Source organism: Trichechus manatus, unplaced genomic scaffold (assembly GCF_000243295.1).
Source record: "Trichechus manatus latirostris isolate Lorelei unplaced genomic scaffold, TriManLat1.0 scaffold00037, whole genome shotgun sequence".
Classification (NCBI taxonomy): domain Eukaryota; kingdom Metazoa; phylum Chordata; class Mammalia; order Sirenia; family Trichechidae; genus Trichechus; species Trichechus manatus.
Genome location: NW_004443973.1, coordinates 4,805,860 through 4,820,313, shown reverse-complemented (window position 1 = coordinate 4,820,313; position 14,454 = coordinate 4,805,860). Strand labels below are relative to the sequence as shown.

Here is a 14,454-nt window from a genome sequence, read left to right as displayed (position 1 = left end):
AAGTTAGTTTCCAGAGGATGACAAATACTTAACTGCCTAAGAATCTTCAGCCTTGCCTGGCAGGACGTTGCGGTCAAATTCAAGGTGCGTAGGCAAAGACAAAAGCAGTTCCATTTTTTAATGCAACTTTTTAAGTCTTAATGATATATGTACATTTCATGAAAATATGAGCCTTAGTGTAATGGTCTGTTCTCTTTAGACAGATGGGACTCATTTGTGTTCTACATGATTGTATCCCAGAAAACTTCAGACTTAAGATGTTTGTCAAAAATACAGTTAATCTATTATTTTATGAGAGGATACTAAATCTCGACCTCCTGCATTTGGATAGATGTATGCCAAATTTATGACAGCGCTTGTCTATAAACGACAGATGCTGCCAAAGCAGAAAACTATCATTTCTTCTACTCAACAGCACAAGGTCCTGCTGCTAGAGACAGAAAGGGGGAAAGAGGCAGTTAAGAAGACCTTGCTGGCTAATCGAAGGAGCCCTCGGCAGTCTGTGGAAATGAGTTGTCGCTTGGAAAACTTGGCTCCATTTGAAACAACACATAAAAACTATGAAACACACAGGGGAACCCATAAAAATGACGAGGCGAGGGTCTCCATTTGTATTCTTGGCACAAAAACTCTTTGCAAAATTGAAAATACCCTTACATAAGGCAACAGGGTGACCATAAAAATCTGAACTGCAGCCTTCCGAGGCAAATCATACTGATCTACTTGTTGATAACCACTCTGGGTTCACACGAGGAATTGCCTCCATGCGAAAGCACAATATGTGGAGAACTAAAATGAGCTGTTTTGGTGTATCCTTCCCTCTCTCTCCCTCTTTCTTATGTCTTTTCTGACATGATCATTTCAGTCTCGGTCGGTCATGGGCAGGGGCAGATTAACCAGTAAGCAAGGTACACACAGGCTTACAGTAAGCAAGGTACGCATGGGTTTAGTTGTGTTTACTTACTATCTGTAGTGCACAATTTCACATAGGTTTCCTCACATCTTTGATGTGGTGAAAAACAGGTGAAATTATGCACTACAGATTAGTAAGTAAGCACAAGAAAGCCCGTAGGTACCTTGCTTATTGGATAATCCGTCCCTGGTCATGGGTATGGGATAAAAGAAACAATCTCCCGAAGTTTACAAAGTTGTGACTTTTAGTTGGAATGATTCAAAATGCTACTGAACATGTGGACAGTGTTAAAAACAACCCAACTGTACCCCTTTAAGAAGCAGTTCAAGGCTCCTGCCATATTGGCCATGCCCTTTCCCAGCATTAACCTCTGTCTCAGTTGGGTATATTTGACTCTAGACATGTAAAGCCCACAATTGTCAAGCTGGAGCTTTGAGAACATTTTGTCATTTGCCATTGACTTGAAATGAGTGTTTTTATTCAAACTTGCCCTTGAAAAGGTTTGTTACTGCTAAAGCTTTATTCTATCACAACGTAAATGCTACAGACAAAATACTGCATAGGAACTAAGGATTACTGATAAAACAAAGCCTGAATAGCTCTTTATTTCACTACCACAGCACCTACCAAAAAAGTATTAATAGTCAGCAAGCAATTCAAAAGTATTGTATGGTCCTATTCACTAATTCTAAAAAAGTGGTATAGTGGTTTCTGGCTTTGCTGCTTGGGATACTTGTATTTACTCCTCTAAGTCAGAGAAGTAAAGGGAATAAATGGGGAACGCAGAACAAGAAGCCCGGAGGAAGTTCCTATTGTCATTCCAGTGGGATTTGAGTTGTGCAACCTCATGCAAGCCATGCAACCATTACAAGACCCAAGTTCTTCATTGTTACTATATTTTTGGGAGTAGCTCAAAGGTGGCAGCTATATATTATTATTCCTCTTTATATTCCTAATATCCTACAAAGTGAAAAAACAAAACAAAACAAAACAAAACAAAACAAAAAAACACCACTAGGTAGAAGCTCTTTGTGGACAAAAAAAAAAACAAACAAACAACTTTCTGTTCACTGTTACACCCCAGTATCTAGTGACTATACTCCTTTAGTATAGATAATATAGAATTGTTCAGTGAATACATGGATATCAAGTTTGTTGAACGAATGAATAAAAGATGTATATTAATTTCTGCCCTACCTAATCTGACAGGATTGTTGTGAGGGTTATACAAAAACATATATGTGACTCCATTTTGTAAACTGATCCTATTTTAAGGTGACCCTATTGTTATATTTTAAGCAAAAAATGCTGGTTCCATCGTCTTTGCTCTTAATTGCATTTATAAATCTATCTATAGCATTTTGAATCAATCCACCTTCTTTTCATTTGTTTAGACGGCAAATGAATAAAAGCAGTTTAGCTCTAAATAGCTTTATATACTTTGAAATATAAAATGTATTTTCTCCATCTTGATACCTAGTTAATTTAAAAAAAAAAAAAAAAATCCAGTGCTAAAGCCTAGACATATGGACCATTAGGTTGACTATCAAAATATTTTACTCTTTTCAAGAAAATGAGGTTTTTTGAAGGCTCTGTATTTTTTGAACCTGTTACAAGTTGTTAAATGCTGTCATAAGAGCTTTCAATTTGATGTATGGGGCACATTATCACAGGGAAGCGTGCTGTCATATGGCATTATGACACTTGAACCCCAGGGAGAAATTCGGTACAGTGTCTGGTCAATATGTTCTAGCCATCTTCCTGAAGCTGCCTAATGCTTGCTGTGTTTTGACCCCAATTCTCCCAAAGCACATTTCTCCTCCCTCCCACCGTGTTTCGAACTCCCCCGATGCATCATTAAAGAGCCGGGATAGATCCTAGGAGACCACAAAGGCACTCCTTTGGATTTTACATTTAATTCCACCCCAACTTCTAAAAAGTGAACAGGACCACTAATCTTACCTAAATGTCTTTAATGAAACATATTTATATATTTTTCACTCATGGAGTCAGAGCTTCTTATAATAAATGAAATTCCTGCTATTGTAGTTTAAACTCATTTTGTTTACTAAATTGAGAGGAAAAACAAACAAAAACTTGACATGATACCCTGAAGTTTTTCTATATGATAGAATCTATTATAATAAATCTCTCTGTATTACACAGATCTGGATACAGCATAAGTCAAATTGTACAGGCAGGGTTACAAATATCCAACTTATGGACAACTCGTACTTGTCCATTAATATTATGTAAATTTGCCCTCACTTTGAAAGGATTGAACCAACCCCTAGTCACAACAAATTCTTCATCACAATCGCCTTTACTTGCTGTACATGCAGCTTTTAAATCACTGAAAAGGCTTCAAGCTTTTTCTTGCACTAATGTGAAACCAAACCAAACCTCTTCCTGTCGAGTCGATTCCAACTCATAACGACATTATAAGATAGAGTAAAACTGCCCCATGGGGTTTACAAGGAGCAGCTGGTGGATTCGAACTGCTGACCTTTTGGTTAGCAGCCAAGCTCTTAACCACTGCGCCACCAGGGCTCCTTTCTTACACTAAAGTAAGGCTAAATAAGAACCGTATGCACATATTCCAACTTAAACTTACAAATTTGACTTAAAGACACAGTTAGGAACGGATCTCGTTTGTAACCTGGGGACTGACTTTTATCTCCAAATGTAACATAAAAGAGAGAAATGGTTGTCCCAGTGCCAACTTTGTAAGTAAAGAAGGCTTCGCTAGCTCTTAGGACATTGCTAGGTCAGTTCTTAGAATAAATAGTTTATACTCTCAAGGAGCAGAAGGAGGCCATCTGTGGGTTCCATGTTCCTTGTCAGATACTCTGAAATCATACTTCACCTTGACTGATGTTCAGTGAACCCCAGGATGCTGTTCTCCAAGAAACTCCCTTCCTTAACATTTAGTTATTTTCGCCTCCTCAAAATTTGCCCTCGTTGAACAACTATCTGTTGCTAAGCTATTGCTCCTAAAACATGAGAATAGAACTTAAATTAATCAATCCTATGGATATTAGGAACACCTGGATATTTGAAATCTGGCAGCTGGGACATTGACAAATGGACATTTTAACTTTTCATTCAAGTACCTAAGAATCACATAGATATACTGCTTAAGCCCACGTGACAGGTACTCTTCATTTAGAAGAAAAAGACCAATGCTCAGGAATTTCAGTCTCATAAGAATTGCCAATCATCCATGAATTTTCACTGTGATTGTTACTCTAATTTTTGGCTGATTCCTTGCAGGCAATGTTGTCTGAAATAAAACATTTCAGTCAATTAAGTTTCACAGTAACCATTCCGCTTCCCACTCTCTTCCTCTATATAGCCCACCTGGGTAATTTACGAAGGACTTGTTTTCATGTCTGCTCTTCTTCTAAAACAGGGTTTTACATGAAATGAAATCAAGTTACCAACAAGAATCTCTGATTCTGACAAAGCTGTGGGAGCTTTTTAAGGATTTAGAAATAGGTGGTTAACACCAGGTTATTTATTACATTGTTTAGTCCAGATTTCCCATCTGAGCAAAGCTTCTAATTTTCCAACTTGAAAATTCTATAAAATGTCTGGGAAATCTTGCTTAGAAGCTAGCATTCAGTGGAAGGTGACAAAAGAACATACACCTATTTAGCAAATAAAACCTACTTTATTTTTAAATCTTTCAGTAACTTTGGCATTGCTTTTGTGGATATAATAAAGCAAATAAAAATGTTTCATTAGTATTAATATTTATATAAAACATGGGAGATACAAATAAGTAACTTTAATGGTCCAAGCAAACAAGTTACCAATTTATGCATATTTTGAGTAAGGAAACATGGAAAATTAGGTAACTCCAAAATACAGGTGATTTCCATTACTTCTAGTCCAAATATGGACGGGAACATGCTGAGTGAGGTCAATACTGTTAGACCATAGCTACTTTGGGGAGTGGGTACGGAAGTGTCAGAGGAAACAGAGAATGAAGGATTAAAGATCACCTCCTTTCTACTGGGACTCTCTGGGTAGTACAAATGGTTAAGCACTCAGCTACTAACCTATAGATTGGCAATTTGAATTCACCCATAGGCAACTTGGAAGGAAGGCTGATGATCTACTTCCCAAAGATCACAGCCGTTGAAAACCATATAGAGTGCAGTTCTACTCTGACACACATGGGGTCACCATGAGATGGAATTGACCTGACAGCAACTAGTTTGGGTTTTGGTTTTCAAATCCACTGAAGAAGAGACACGGTTGTGGAGATTTCTTTCCCTTCTCCCAACACTTGCTTCCTAGGGTTCGTCTAGATTTTAGTTTTCTTCTTGTTTATACCGCCACTGTAGTTGATCCTGGTATGTTCCTATTGCTCACCAGGCAGAGACAACTGTTTAGGAAGTTTCTCTACTTCACTGAGCATTGGCTAGTATTCGAGTGTTAGAATAAAAGCTTTGCATCATTAAAGTTTATTTCAACAGATACTCACTGAGCACCTTGTAGGTACAGGCATGCTGTGATTGTCACCCAGACCCCTTACTGAGATTTTCTATTTCAGTACTTCATTCTTTCCTTACTTCTGCCTCTAATCTTTGACTTTTTCCTTCTACTTCCTTTCGTCTCCCACACTGTTCCTTCTTCCTTTATCTTCTGTTCTTTTATTGATTCCTCTCTTACTGATCCTTCTCTGTTTCCGTTTTTCAACTCTCTTTTCTACTCACTATTTTACTACTTTCCTTCTATCAAACTCAGTTCCCAAGTATTTATATATTTTAAGTGGAGTATTGAACACATGCCGTAGCAATGTCGGAACATTTACAGTGCTCACCGACTGTGCTCAAGTCACAAAATAACCTGAAAGAATATTATTTTACTTATAAGTACTGTTGGATCATAATTCAGGTAATAAAAATCTTTGACAGAGTACTGTTTCATAGAAGCAGCAATATCCTGTAGAAAATGAAATCTGACAGGAAGTCAGGAGATGAATTGATCCTACTCTTTCAAACACTAAGTAACCTTCAGCAAATAACTGCCACAAGCTATACACATGCCTCTGTTTGTTTTTTTGTAAAATGAAGATAATATTTGACCCTAACATCTGACAGAAATGGCTTAAAGATTAATTAGATAATATAGATTAAAACATTTTGTTATTTAGAAGGGGAGAAGTACTATGCAATAATCCAGTACTTGTTATTATCTGTTCATCAGATAACATGTCTTAGTGATTCTATCATACAAAGAACAAAAAGTCTTCATTATCAAATTTTGGTTAGCTCTCTCCTAAGCTACAGTTTTTGGAACCAGCATTTATGGGACCTAATCAATAATGGTCCCTTTCTGCATAGTCTCTTTGTATGAATAGGCTTTTCTGAACCCTCCTCTGATAGTAATGGATTTACTTTTCTCCAAAGGCTCTTGGCTGCCATAGGAAAGCATTCTTAAGCCACCTCCTCAAATTTACAATGATACAGAGAGCAGAAGAGAATCAGAAGTCTGTTTGTGTGTTGTTTTTCCAACAACAGAGATGTCCCTCGAGAGAGCCCAACATAAGGAAAAGGAACATATCCTCTTAATCTTTCACAGACACTGTTCTTCAATTAGTCATCAAAACAAGATGACATATCCATCATGGGCCCTGAGGGGCAGATATGAGAGTGTAAAGCCTATTAAACATCCAATTTCATGGTATCCATGCTAGGAAAATGAAAATTTTCCCTTTCCACTGAAACATTCAGTTTGAATCTACTCAGAAGTACTGCTGACTCAGTGGAACTATGAAATAAACACTCCTCTTAAGAGATACTTCCACTAGTAGCTCGTTTCCAATTATATAAAGTACTTTTGTTAGCCAATTCATAACTTTGTAAATAATTCCCTCAAAATCTTTGCGTTTCCTTTGTAATTCTGAGAGGAACTCTATAAAAGTCTTCAAAAATCAAATTTTTTTTTATTATTGGACGCATCCCCACATTCATTTAAAATTCTGCTCTTATGTCCCTCCACTCCTCTTATCAGGGTATGAGAATATAAAAATGTCTATTAGAAAACACGTTTAAGATTCCTCTACTGAAAAAGCCTCTAGCAAAAACTAAACATAAGAAGAATAGAAAGGAATAATAATTCACTCAGTATTTTAGATTCGTTTCCTGATTTTTATCTATACACACTGTAACCAAGTAGCTTCTACTTCTACATGCACATATACTTATATATATAAATATATATTTATACACATACACACATATATACACTTAAATGTATATATTTAACAATGCAGAATGGTAACGTATCAAATGCTTAGATTCCGTGCAAACATAAAGCACTTCCTGTGAAGGAAACATATTAATATTATAAAAACAAATCATGGAGAGTAGCATGCAGCAACTAGGGGGGAGGGGGGAGGGCAAGGGGACAGGAGGAACACAAAAATGTAAAGAACAAAAAGTGTCATTGACCTGATTTGTCAGAGCTGTTGCCTGTGATTGGAGTGATGGAGCAGCTGGGATTAGCCTTTGCGCTGTCCTTGGAAGAAACCATTTTGGGTTTATTTTTCGTTGCCTCTAGTGCTTTGACCTTCTTGGCATGTTTACTTCCTTTGTAGTGGGCCTCGGCCTGGCTCTACAAAGGAGAATAAATCAGGCTCATTTTCTTGCTACTTACAAACACCACAATGGATGATCATGCAGGAAAAAAATACATTCAGTCATAGGCACCACAAACATTTACAACTCAGCACTCAACTATGCTTTTGGCATTTAATCAAGTGGTAGACCAGCATCTAAGAGGTTTTAGCACATTGAAACCTTCTATATAACATGGAGCATTCTTGTCTTTAAAAACCAGACATTATACAAGTGGACAACAGGGCTAGCGCAAAATTGTCACAAAGGTGGATTTGGTCATCAGTGCCCTGCGACTACTGCCCTGTTGGAGTTACTTTTCAAACATCTGGCCTTCAGGGGCCTCAGACGGGCTAGGAGCAAGCTTCTTGAGTGTCCAACCAGAGCATAACCTTCTACAACCATCCCATCTTTTCACCCCTTCAGTTAAAAACCTGTCTGTCCTGTGTCTACTTTCTTCTGGACTCTGCTCTGAGACCAAATGATCTGATAAGGTAGCATGTCAGTAGACGGTGGTATTGTCATTGTGTGCCATTGAGGCAATTCCGATTTAGAATGACCCTATATGATAGAGTAAACTGCCTCATAGAGTTCCCTAGGCTATATTCTTTACAGAAGTAGATCACCAGGTTTTCTCTCCTGCAGAGTGGCTGGGTAGGTTTGAACCACCCACCTTTTGGTTAGCAGCCAACCACTTAACCACTGTGCCAAGAGGGCTCCTTTAAAAGATGCTAGAGAGTGGAAATAGCACAACAGTCTTGAGCTATCTACATGTTCCTCATGTGCCATTTTGGCAATTCCAGTTCCAAGAACAGATATTATAAGCTACAAAGGAGGTAGGGACAATCCTTGTTTTGGATCTTAGATGTGATTCTGCAGTCAAAGCTGTTAATGTTCAATTCATTTATACAAAGCATAATCGCAGGTAGAACTGTGACTTCAATACTATATCAAAAAGAAGAAAAAGAAAAGTGACTATTAAAAATGTCCAAAAGACAAAAATAAATTACAGGAAATCAAGAAAACATTTTGACAATTTATTGACATCTGGAAAGTTCCTCTCTGCCTAATAATGTACATACACATTAACATAATAATCTATGTATATTCACTTCACTTTTATTTTAAATATGCCCCCTAAATATAAACACATATTTGGGAAACAAGCTAATATGGTATATTAGCTCAGCTATAAAGGTGAAATGAGCAATAAATCTATCATATAAAATGAGTTTTTGTTAGAGGATTTCTAAAGTAATACAGGAAAACCTGCAAAAGCTGGAACCTGTATAAGGCGGAAACCTGTCAGAGAAGGCAAACTTAAATATTTTTCAACTAATAGAGAGCAACAGAAAAGTGGTAAGACTGAACCCTGTCAAAGGTAGAAAATTTGTGAGAACCAGAAAAACAAGTCAGTCCTGTTGAGTTCTGGCTCTGACAGGTTTCGCTGTAATAATTCTTTTTATGTCAGTTTTCTTTATATACGTGTACGTGTTTGAAGATGATTATACTTTTCCTCAGCAAGCAGAATACAGGTAGTATGTGCGTGTGTGTAGGTAGAAGTGACAGTGGAAAAATGGGCTCTTTGTCCCTAGGGGCAGGTATGAATTGAATTATGTCTCCCAAAATATGTCTTAGAATTCTAACCCCAATACCTATGGATGTAATCCTGTTTTGAAATAGAGTTTTCTTTGTTATGTAAATTACAGCATACCTGAGTAGGGTAGGTTCTAAATCTAATCACTTCTGAGAGCAGATTAGACACAGACACAGACAGACAGACAGACAGACAGACAGACAGACAGACACACACACACACACACACACACAGGAGAAGACAGATGCTATGTGAAGATTATCTACAAAGCCAAGGAAGGTATCAACACAGCTAAGACCCTAATTTGGATTTTTAGCATCCAGAATTGCGAGAAAAAATTTTTTTTTTCTTTAAAGCCACCCACGTCTAGTATTTCTGCACTAGGAAACTAAGCCGGGCTCAATGAGCCTTCACCCACACATGCGGTGACATGTGTAATGCAGAGCCATACATCTGCAAGGGTTAACTAGCACAGTGAAACATTCAAGCTGTGGGAGATAGAGAACAACAACAAAATGACCAAAGAAGAGTGTTATTACTGGAGACTTCCTAAAATTGGTAACGTCTGACTTGAGGTTTGAAGAAAAGGATGAATATGAATTGGTAGAGAAAAACACATTTCTGGTGGGAAGAAGTAGGCCTAAAGAAAGGACTGGAGTTGAGTGCCAGAGCAGTGAGGGGTATGGCTGGAAAGGGGCTCATGTGGGCCTCGTGGTAGACTATCTTCAATAGGAAGCCAAGGAACCTGGACGCACTACTCCGTGGAGTAGGACATCATTGAGATGAGATTTTCAAGCAGGGGCATGATGAGGTAAATTTCAAATGGGGTCGATTTCTACAACAGCTATTTATTATTTGTTGATTGAAAGAGGAAAGAGAAGAGACAATCTAGGAGGCAGCAGGAAGAATATATAACCTTGAGGTAAAATCATGAATGGAAAATATGAATATTAAAAAAACCCTCCTAATTAGAATAAAATCATCAATTTCTTGAAGCCTTGGTCATTATCATATCAGTTAGTCCCTCTGCCCTTTGCTCAAACGAACCATTTCAGTTCTAACTACTAGATACCAAGTACTCTCTCAACATGCCATGATTAGACTAAGCCACTTAAGGCTAACTTTAGCGTGTTGTTGGAACATTTATTCCGATTTCCCTGGCTATTCTGCTCCAGCTCTCCAGGCCCATGTTGCTTTGCACTTGGCTGACATCCATCTATGCTTGGTCCAGCAAAACTGGTGATGTTGAGCACCACTTCAATGCCAGTATCACTCCCATATTTTGGTGAAGGGCAAAATCACTTCACCCTGAGCTCATGAATGATGCTGATGAAGTTGCTCATGCCAAATATTATATCTAATGCAATCACAAATCTCAAGGTTCATGTAGGAAGCATTATACCCATGCATTTGCTCTCCCATCCAAGCTGGACTGATGATAAATTAACACATTCTGTCTTTCAGTATTACTTGACTCTCCTGTGCTATTTCTTGTGGGTTGGGAGGCAGTTAGGAAAACAATACATTGCCTTGGTAGTAGTGTAGTCTAGGGACAGGTTTTAGTTCTGTATTAGAATTGAAGATCTATCAGTGATTTCCCTAGTATATACTCCAGATTACCCAGGACCTGTAGCCTTGTACTGACTGTACGCAGCCCCTTATTTCCTGATTATTTTTTTAATAAATAATCTTTTTAGATCACCATTGACTTATTATGGCTCTTATCTGGTTTGCTCAAGGACTTTTCATGATGTTCTCTGTCAAGCTGAAAAATAAAAACAATCCCAAGAAGGCAGAAAAATGTAACATTATTTTTAAGTCCTTTCTTTATTACCAAATAAGTATGGTTAGGAGCCCTGGTGGCACAGGGCCGCTAACCAAAAGGTTGGCAGTTTGAATTCACCAGCCGCTCCTTGGAAACTCTATGGGGCAGTTCTACTCTGTCCTATAGGGTTGCTGTCAGTTGTAATCGACTCAGTGGCAGTGGGTTTGGTGTTTTGGTTTTCACTATGGTTAAACCCAGCTAATCCAGTTGCATAAATTAAGAAAATGTACAAATAAACATTTAAAAATTGATAATGTGAGAAGTAATGATAATAATAACTAATATTATTGAGCACTATGCCAAGTGTGGCCCCAAGTGCTTTATATGTATTAGTATTTAATCTTCATAATACCCTATGAGGTAAACAAAAAAATCCATTGCCATTGAGTCGATTCCAACTCATGGCGACCCTATGTGTTACAGAGTAGAACTGCTCCATAGGCTTTTCTTGACTGCAATTTTTATGGAAGCAGATTGCCAGGCCTTTCTTCCAAAGTGCCACTGGGTGAGTTTGACCTACCAACATTCAGGTTAATATCTGAGTGCAAACCATATGTGCCACTCAGGGAATGAGTTCCCTATGAGGTAAGTACCAGCAGGGGTGAATTATCCAGTAAGCAAGGTAAGCACAGGCTTACTTGTGCTTACTTACTAATCTGTAGTGAACCATTTCACTTGGGTTTCACTTTGATGTGATGTGGTGAAATGGTTCACTACAGATAAGTAAGTAAGCCCAAGTAATCCCATGCTTATTTTGTTTACTGAGTCATCTGCTCCTGTCAGGGATTGTAAATCTGAAAAGAGGCTTTGATTCTGTAGGAAGGTGCTATGGTGTTAGAAGAGAGACAGATGCCAGCCACACCTAGAAGCAGAATCTTTGAAGTGGTGAAAAAATGTGAAATTGTTCACTACAGATTAGTAAGTAAACACAAGTACGCCTGTGCTTACCTTGCTTATTGGATAATCCATCCCTGGGTATCATTATTAGCCAGCATTTTATAAACCAGAAACTTAGCATAGAGAAGTAACTTATCAAGAGTAATACAGGTATATATAAAAGCCACTTAGTAGATCTCAAATACTTACATGTATACCTCTCTCTAATTATATACCCACACACTATACATACACATACCCACAAAAATTTAACATTATAATTTTATTAGAAGTGAAAAGTAACACACAAAGAATGCACATTTCTTGTAATGATGTAGTGAAGGATTATATCTTAATGTCACAGAAGTTTTTATGGGTAAGAAATATCTACTTAATTCCTGGGAAATATACTAGCATAATATAGTAGGTCCAATCCTTCTGGTGAGTAGCTAAGAAAGTCTCATTTTTTAGGTATATAGTGATTTTAGAAGACATCAGGAGCCCTCTTAAAAACTCATCTTTCCAAGTACACTGTTACTTGGAAAGTGCAATGTTATTTTGGTGCCCTTTAGCTAAAGAAACACAGTTCTCTAAATAAAACTGCCTAGCACAAGATAAGCAGAGTGTCACTTCCTTATTACTATTTCCTGGCATCACTGCAGAAAGTTAACAGCATCAATTAGCACTTCGGATAAAGATCCAGCTAAGTGACACCACACTGGATGCCAAGATGGAAAGCACTCTCGAAGGCCATGATCCACTTTAAGTTCTGAGGTACAGAGAGAAGTCCAGCCAGGGTCTTAGCTTTGAACCGGTTTGAACCTTTGCTGAGAATTTGCATTTCCACTCCAGATATACTGAATCAGAATCTACATTTTAACAAGATCCCCAGGTGATTCTTATGTATAATAAATTTTGAGAGCCACTGCTCTACTAGTGGTTCTCAGAATTGGTCCCCAAACAGTAGCAGTAGCATTGCCTGGGAACTTGTTAGAAATGCAAATTCTCAGCAGGGGTTTGAACCAGACCAACAGGTACAAAGCCCTGCTTAGTTCCCACTGATCTGGGAACAATGGAGTGGAAGATTTTTGGGTGAAGTCAGAGTGGCAGATGCCACTCACTCACATTTGGCATCTTTCCAATTCCCCAGTGGTGTTCTCGATAGTGGCACTTTGCTAACTTCAGTAGTGTATCTGAGGGACTGTCAGTCAACAACTTCTAAATACTGAGCAAATCATCAAGTGAAACTAAGACACTGTTGAATAGCAACAAGATTAACCTGACTTCATTATCTAGCGATCTCCTTAATTGAAAAGTGAAAGAAATAAGGAACAGAGCCAGAAAATCCATGAACTAGGCAATACAGTCAAGCCCAATCACCTATGGCTCTTGCATCACTTCTAAGAGACTTAGTTGGCCAAGCCAACTTATTTTATACCCCAATAACTAATAAGCAGCCACATGTTTGTCTAGCACTAATGACTTGCTATTTTTCCTTCGGAAGTGCTGCTGTGCCCCCAATTAGCCCTCAAGAATTGCTAGAATTAGAAAGACTTGCCTGAACCACTACACTGACCTCCACATAAGAATTCATAGGCACCTACATTCTTCTCTCAGAGGCCACTCTACTAGCTACATGACCATCCACTGGTAGAGGAATGGCTTTAATAGGAAATGACATCCTGGAATTTTCTATTAAGCTCCATCTTTGTTACTAAAGCCCTTCACTTTCCCAGGACCTCTGCATCTCTCAGGATCTCATTAGCTCAAACAAAGAAGATAAAGAATGAGATAGCATATTGCTTTGAAAATAAAAATGTAATCAAGCATTTTTAATGAGAAATTCTAAAATTCACTGTGCTGATATTTCTGGCTTTTACCTTATTTCTAATTTGGACATTAGAGAGGTGGCTAGAATCTTGAAACATGACGCTAAACTGGGTTCAGTTTCTATGGAAAGAACAGTGCCAAACACATTGATAAAGTGGCTTGTGAAAGGCAATGCCCCTGAGCATGTACCTGACTATTTACCGACTGTGGGACAAAGAACTTAGTTTGGACCTTTGACTCTGGTTTCTGAAAATAGCCTGAACAATTTAGGTGCTCTTTGTCTTTCTAAAATAGCCAGGCAAGTAGCGGCTAGAAAGGTCCCATACCTGGAGAATTAACTTTAGGAAGGGAGGCAGGCCTAAGGTAATCATATATATTCACTGACTGGATAGATCATAACTACGAATTAAGGCCCAAGTCATGCATATTTGTTGAGATCCCAATGACTAGGGGACCTGGGACCTTGGACCATCCTTTTTTGGGGCCTCATGGATCGACAAAAATATCTATGCATGGGAGAGGGTGTGGTGTGTCCCTGGGGACATTGGAAGCCTCCTGGTGTGGGGACCTCTTCTAGGCCTTGCCTGATGTGTCTCTACACTTGTATCTTCTCTGGTTACAACAAACAGGTAAATGTAAGTATAGGTAATAGTTTCTGTGAGTTCTGTACTTCTAGCAAACTAGTGAACACATTAGGGGCAGTGAGAACCAGCAGACAGGCTGGCGTTTGCTTATTTGGCAGGTGCTGGAAGGACAGAGTCCTAAATTGTGCAGACTAAACTCT

At 38.4% G+C, this 14,454-nt stretch overlaps 1 protein-coding gene across 6 annotated transcripts in view; it reads right to left on the bottom strand.

The window, feature by feature from the left end:
• Window positions 1-14,454, bottom strand: part of ZNF385B (zinc finger protein 385B) — a 439,136-nt gene that overhangs the window by 27,529 nt on the left and 397,153 nt on the right. For all 6 annotated transcript variants that reach the window (XM_023730519.1, XM_023730518.1, XM_023730523.1 and 3 more), the window contains one exon: window positions 7,378-7,540. In XM_023730519.1, coding sequence (XP_023586287.1) covers window positions 7,378-7,540 — 163 coding nt within the window. The remainder of the gene's footprint in view (window positions 1-7,377; window positions 7,541-14,454) is intronic.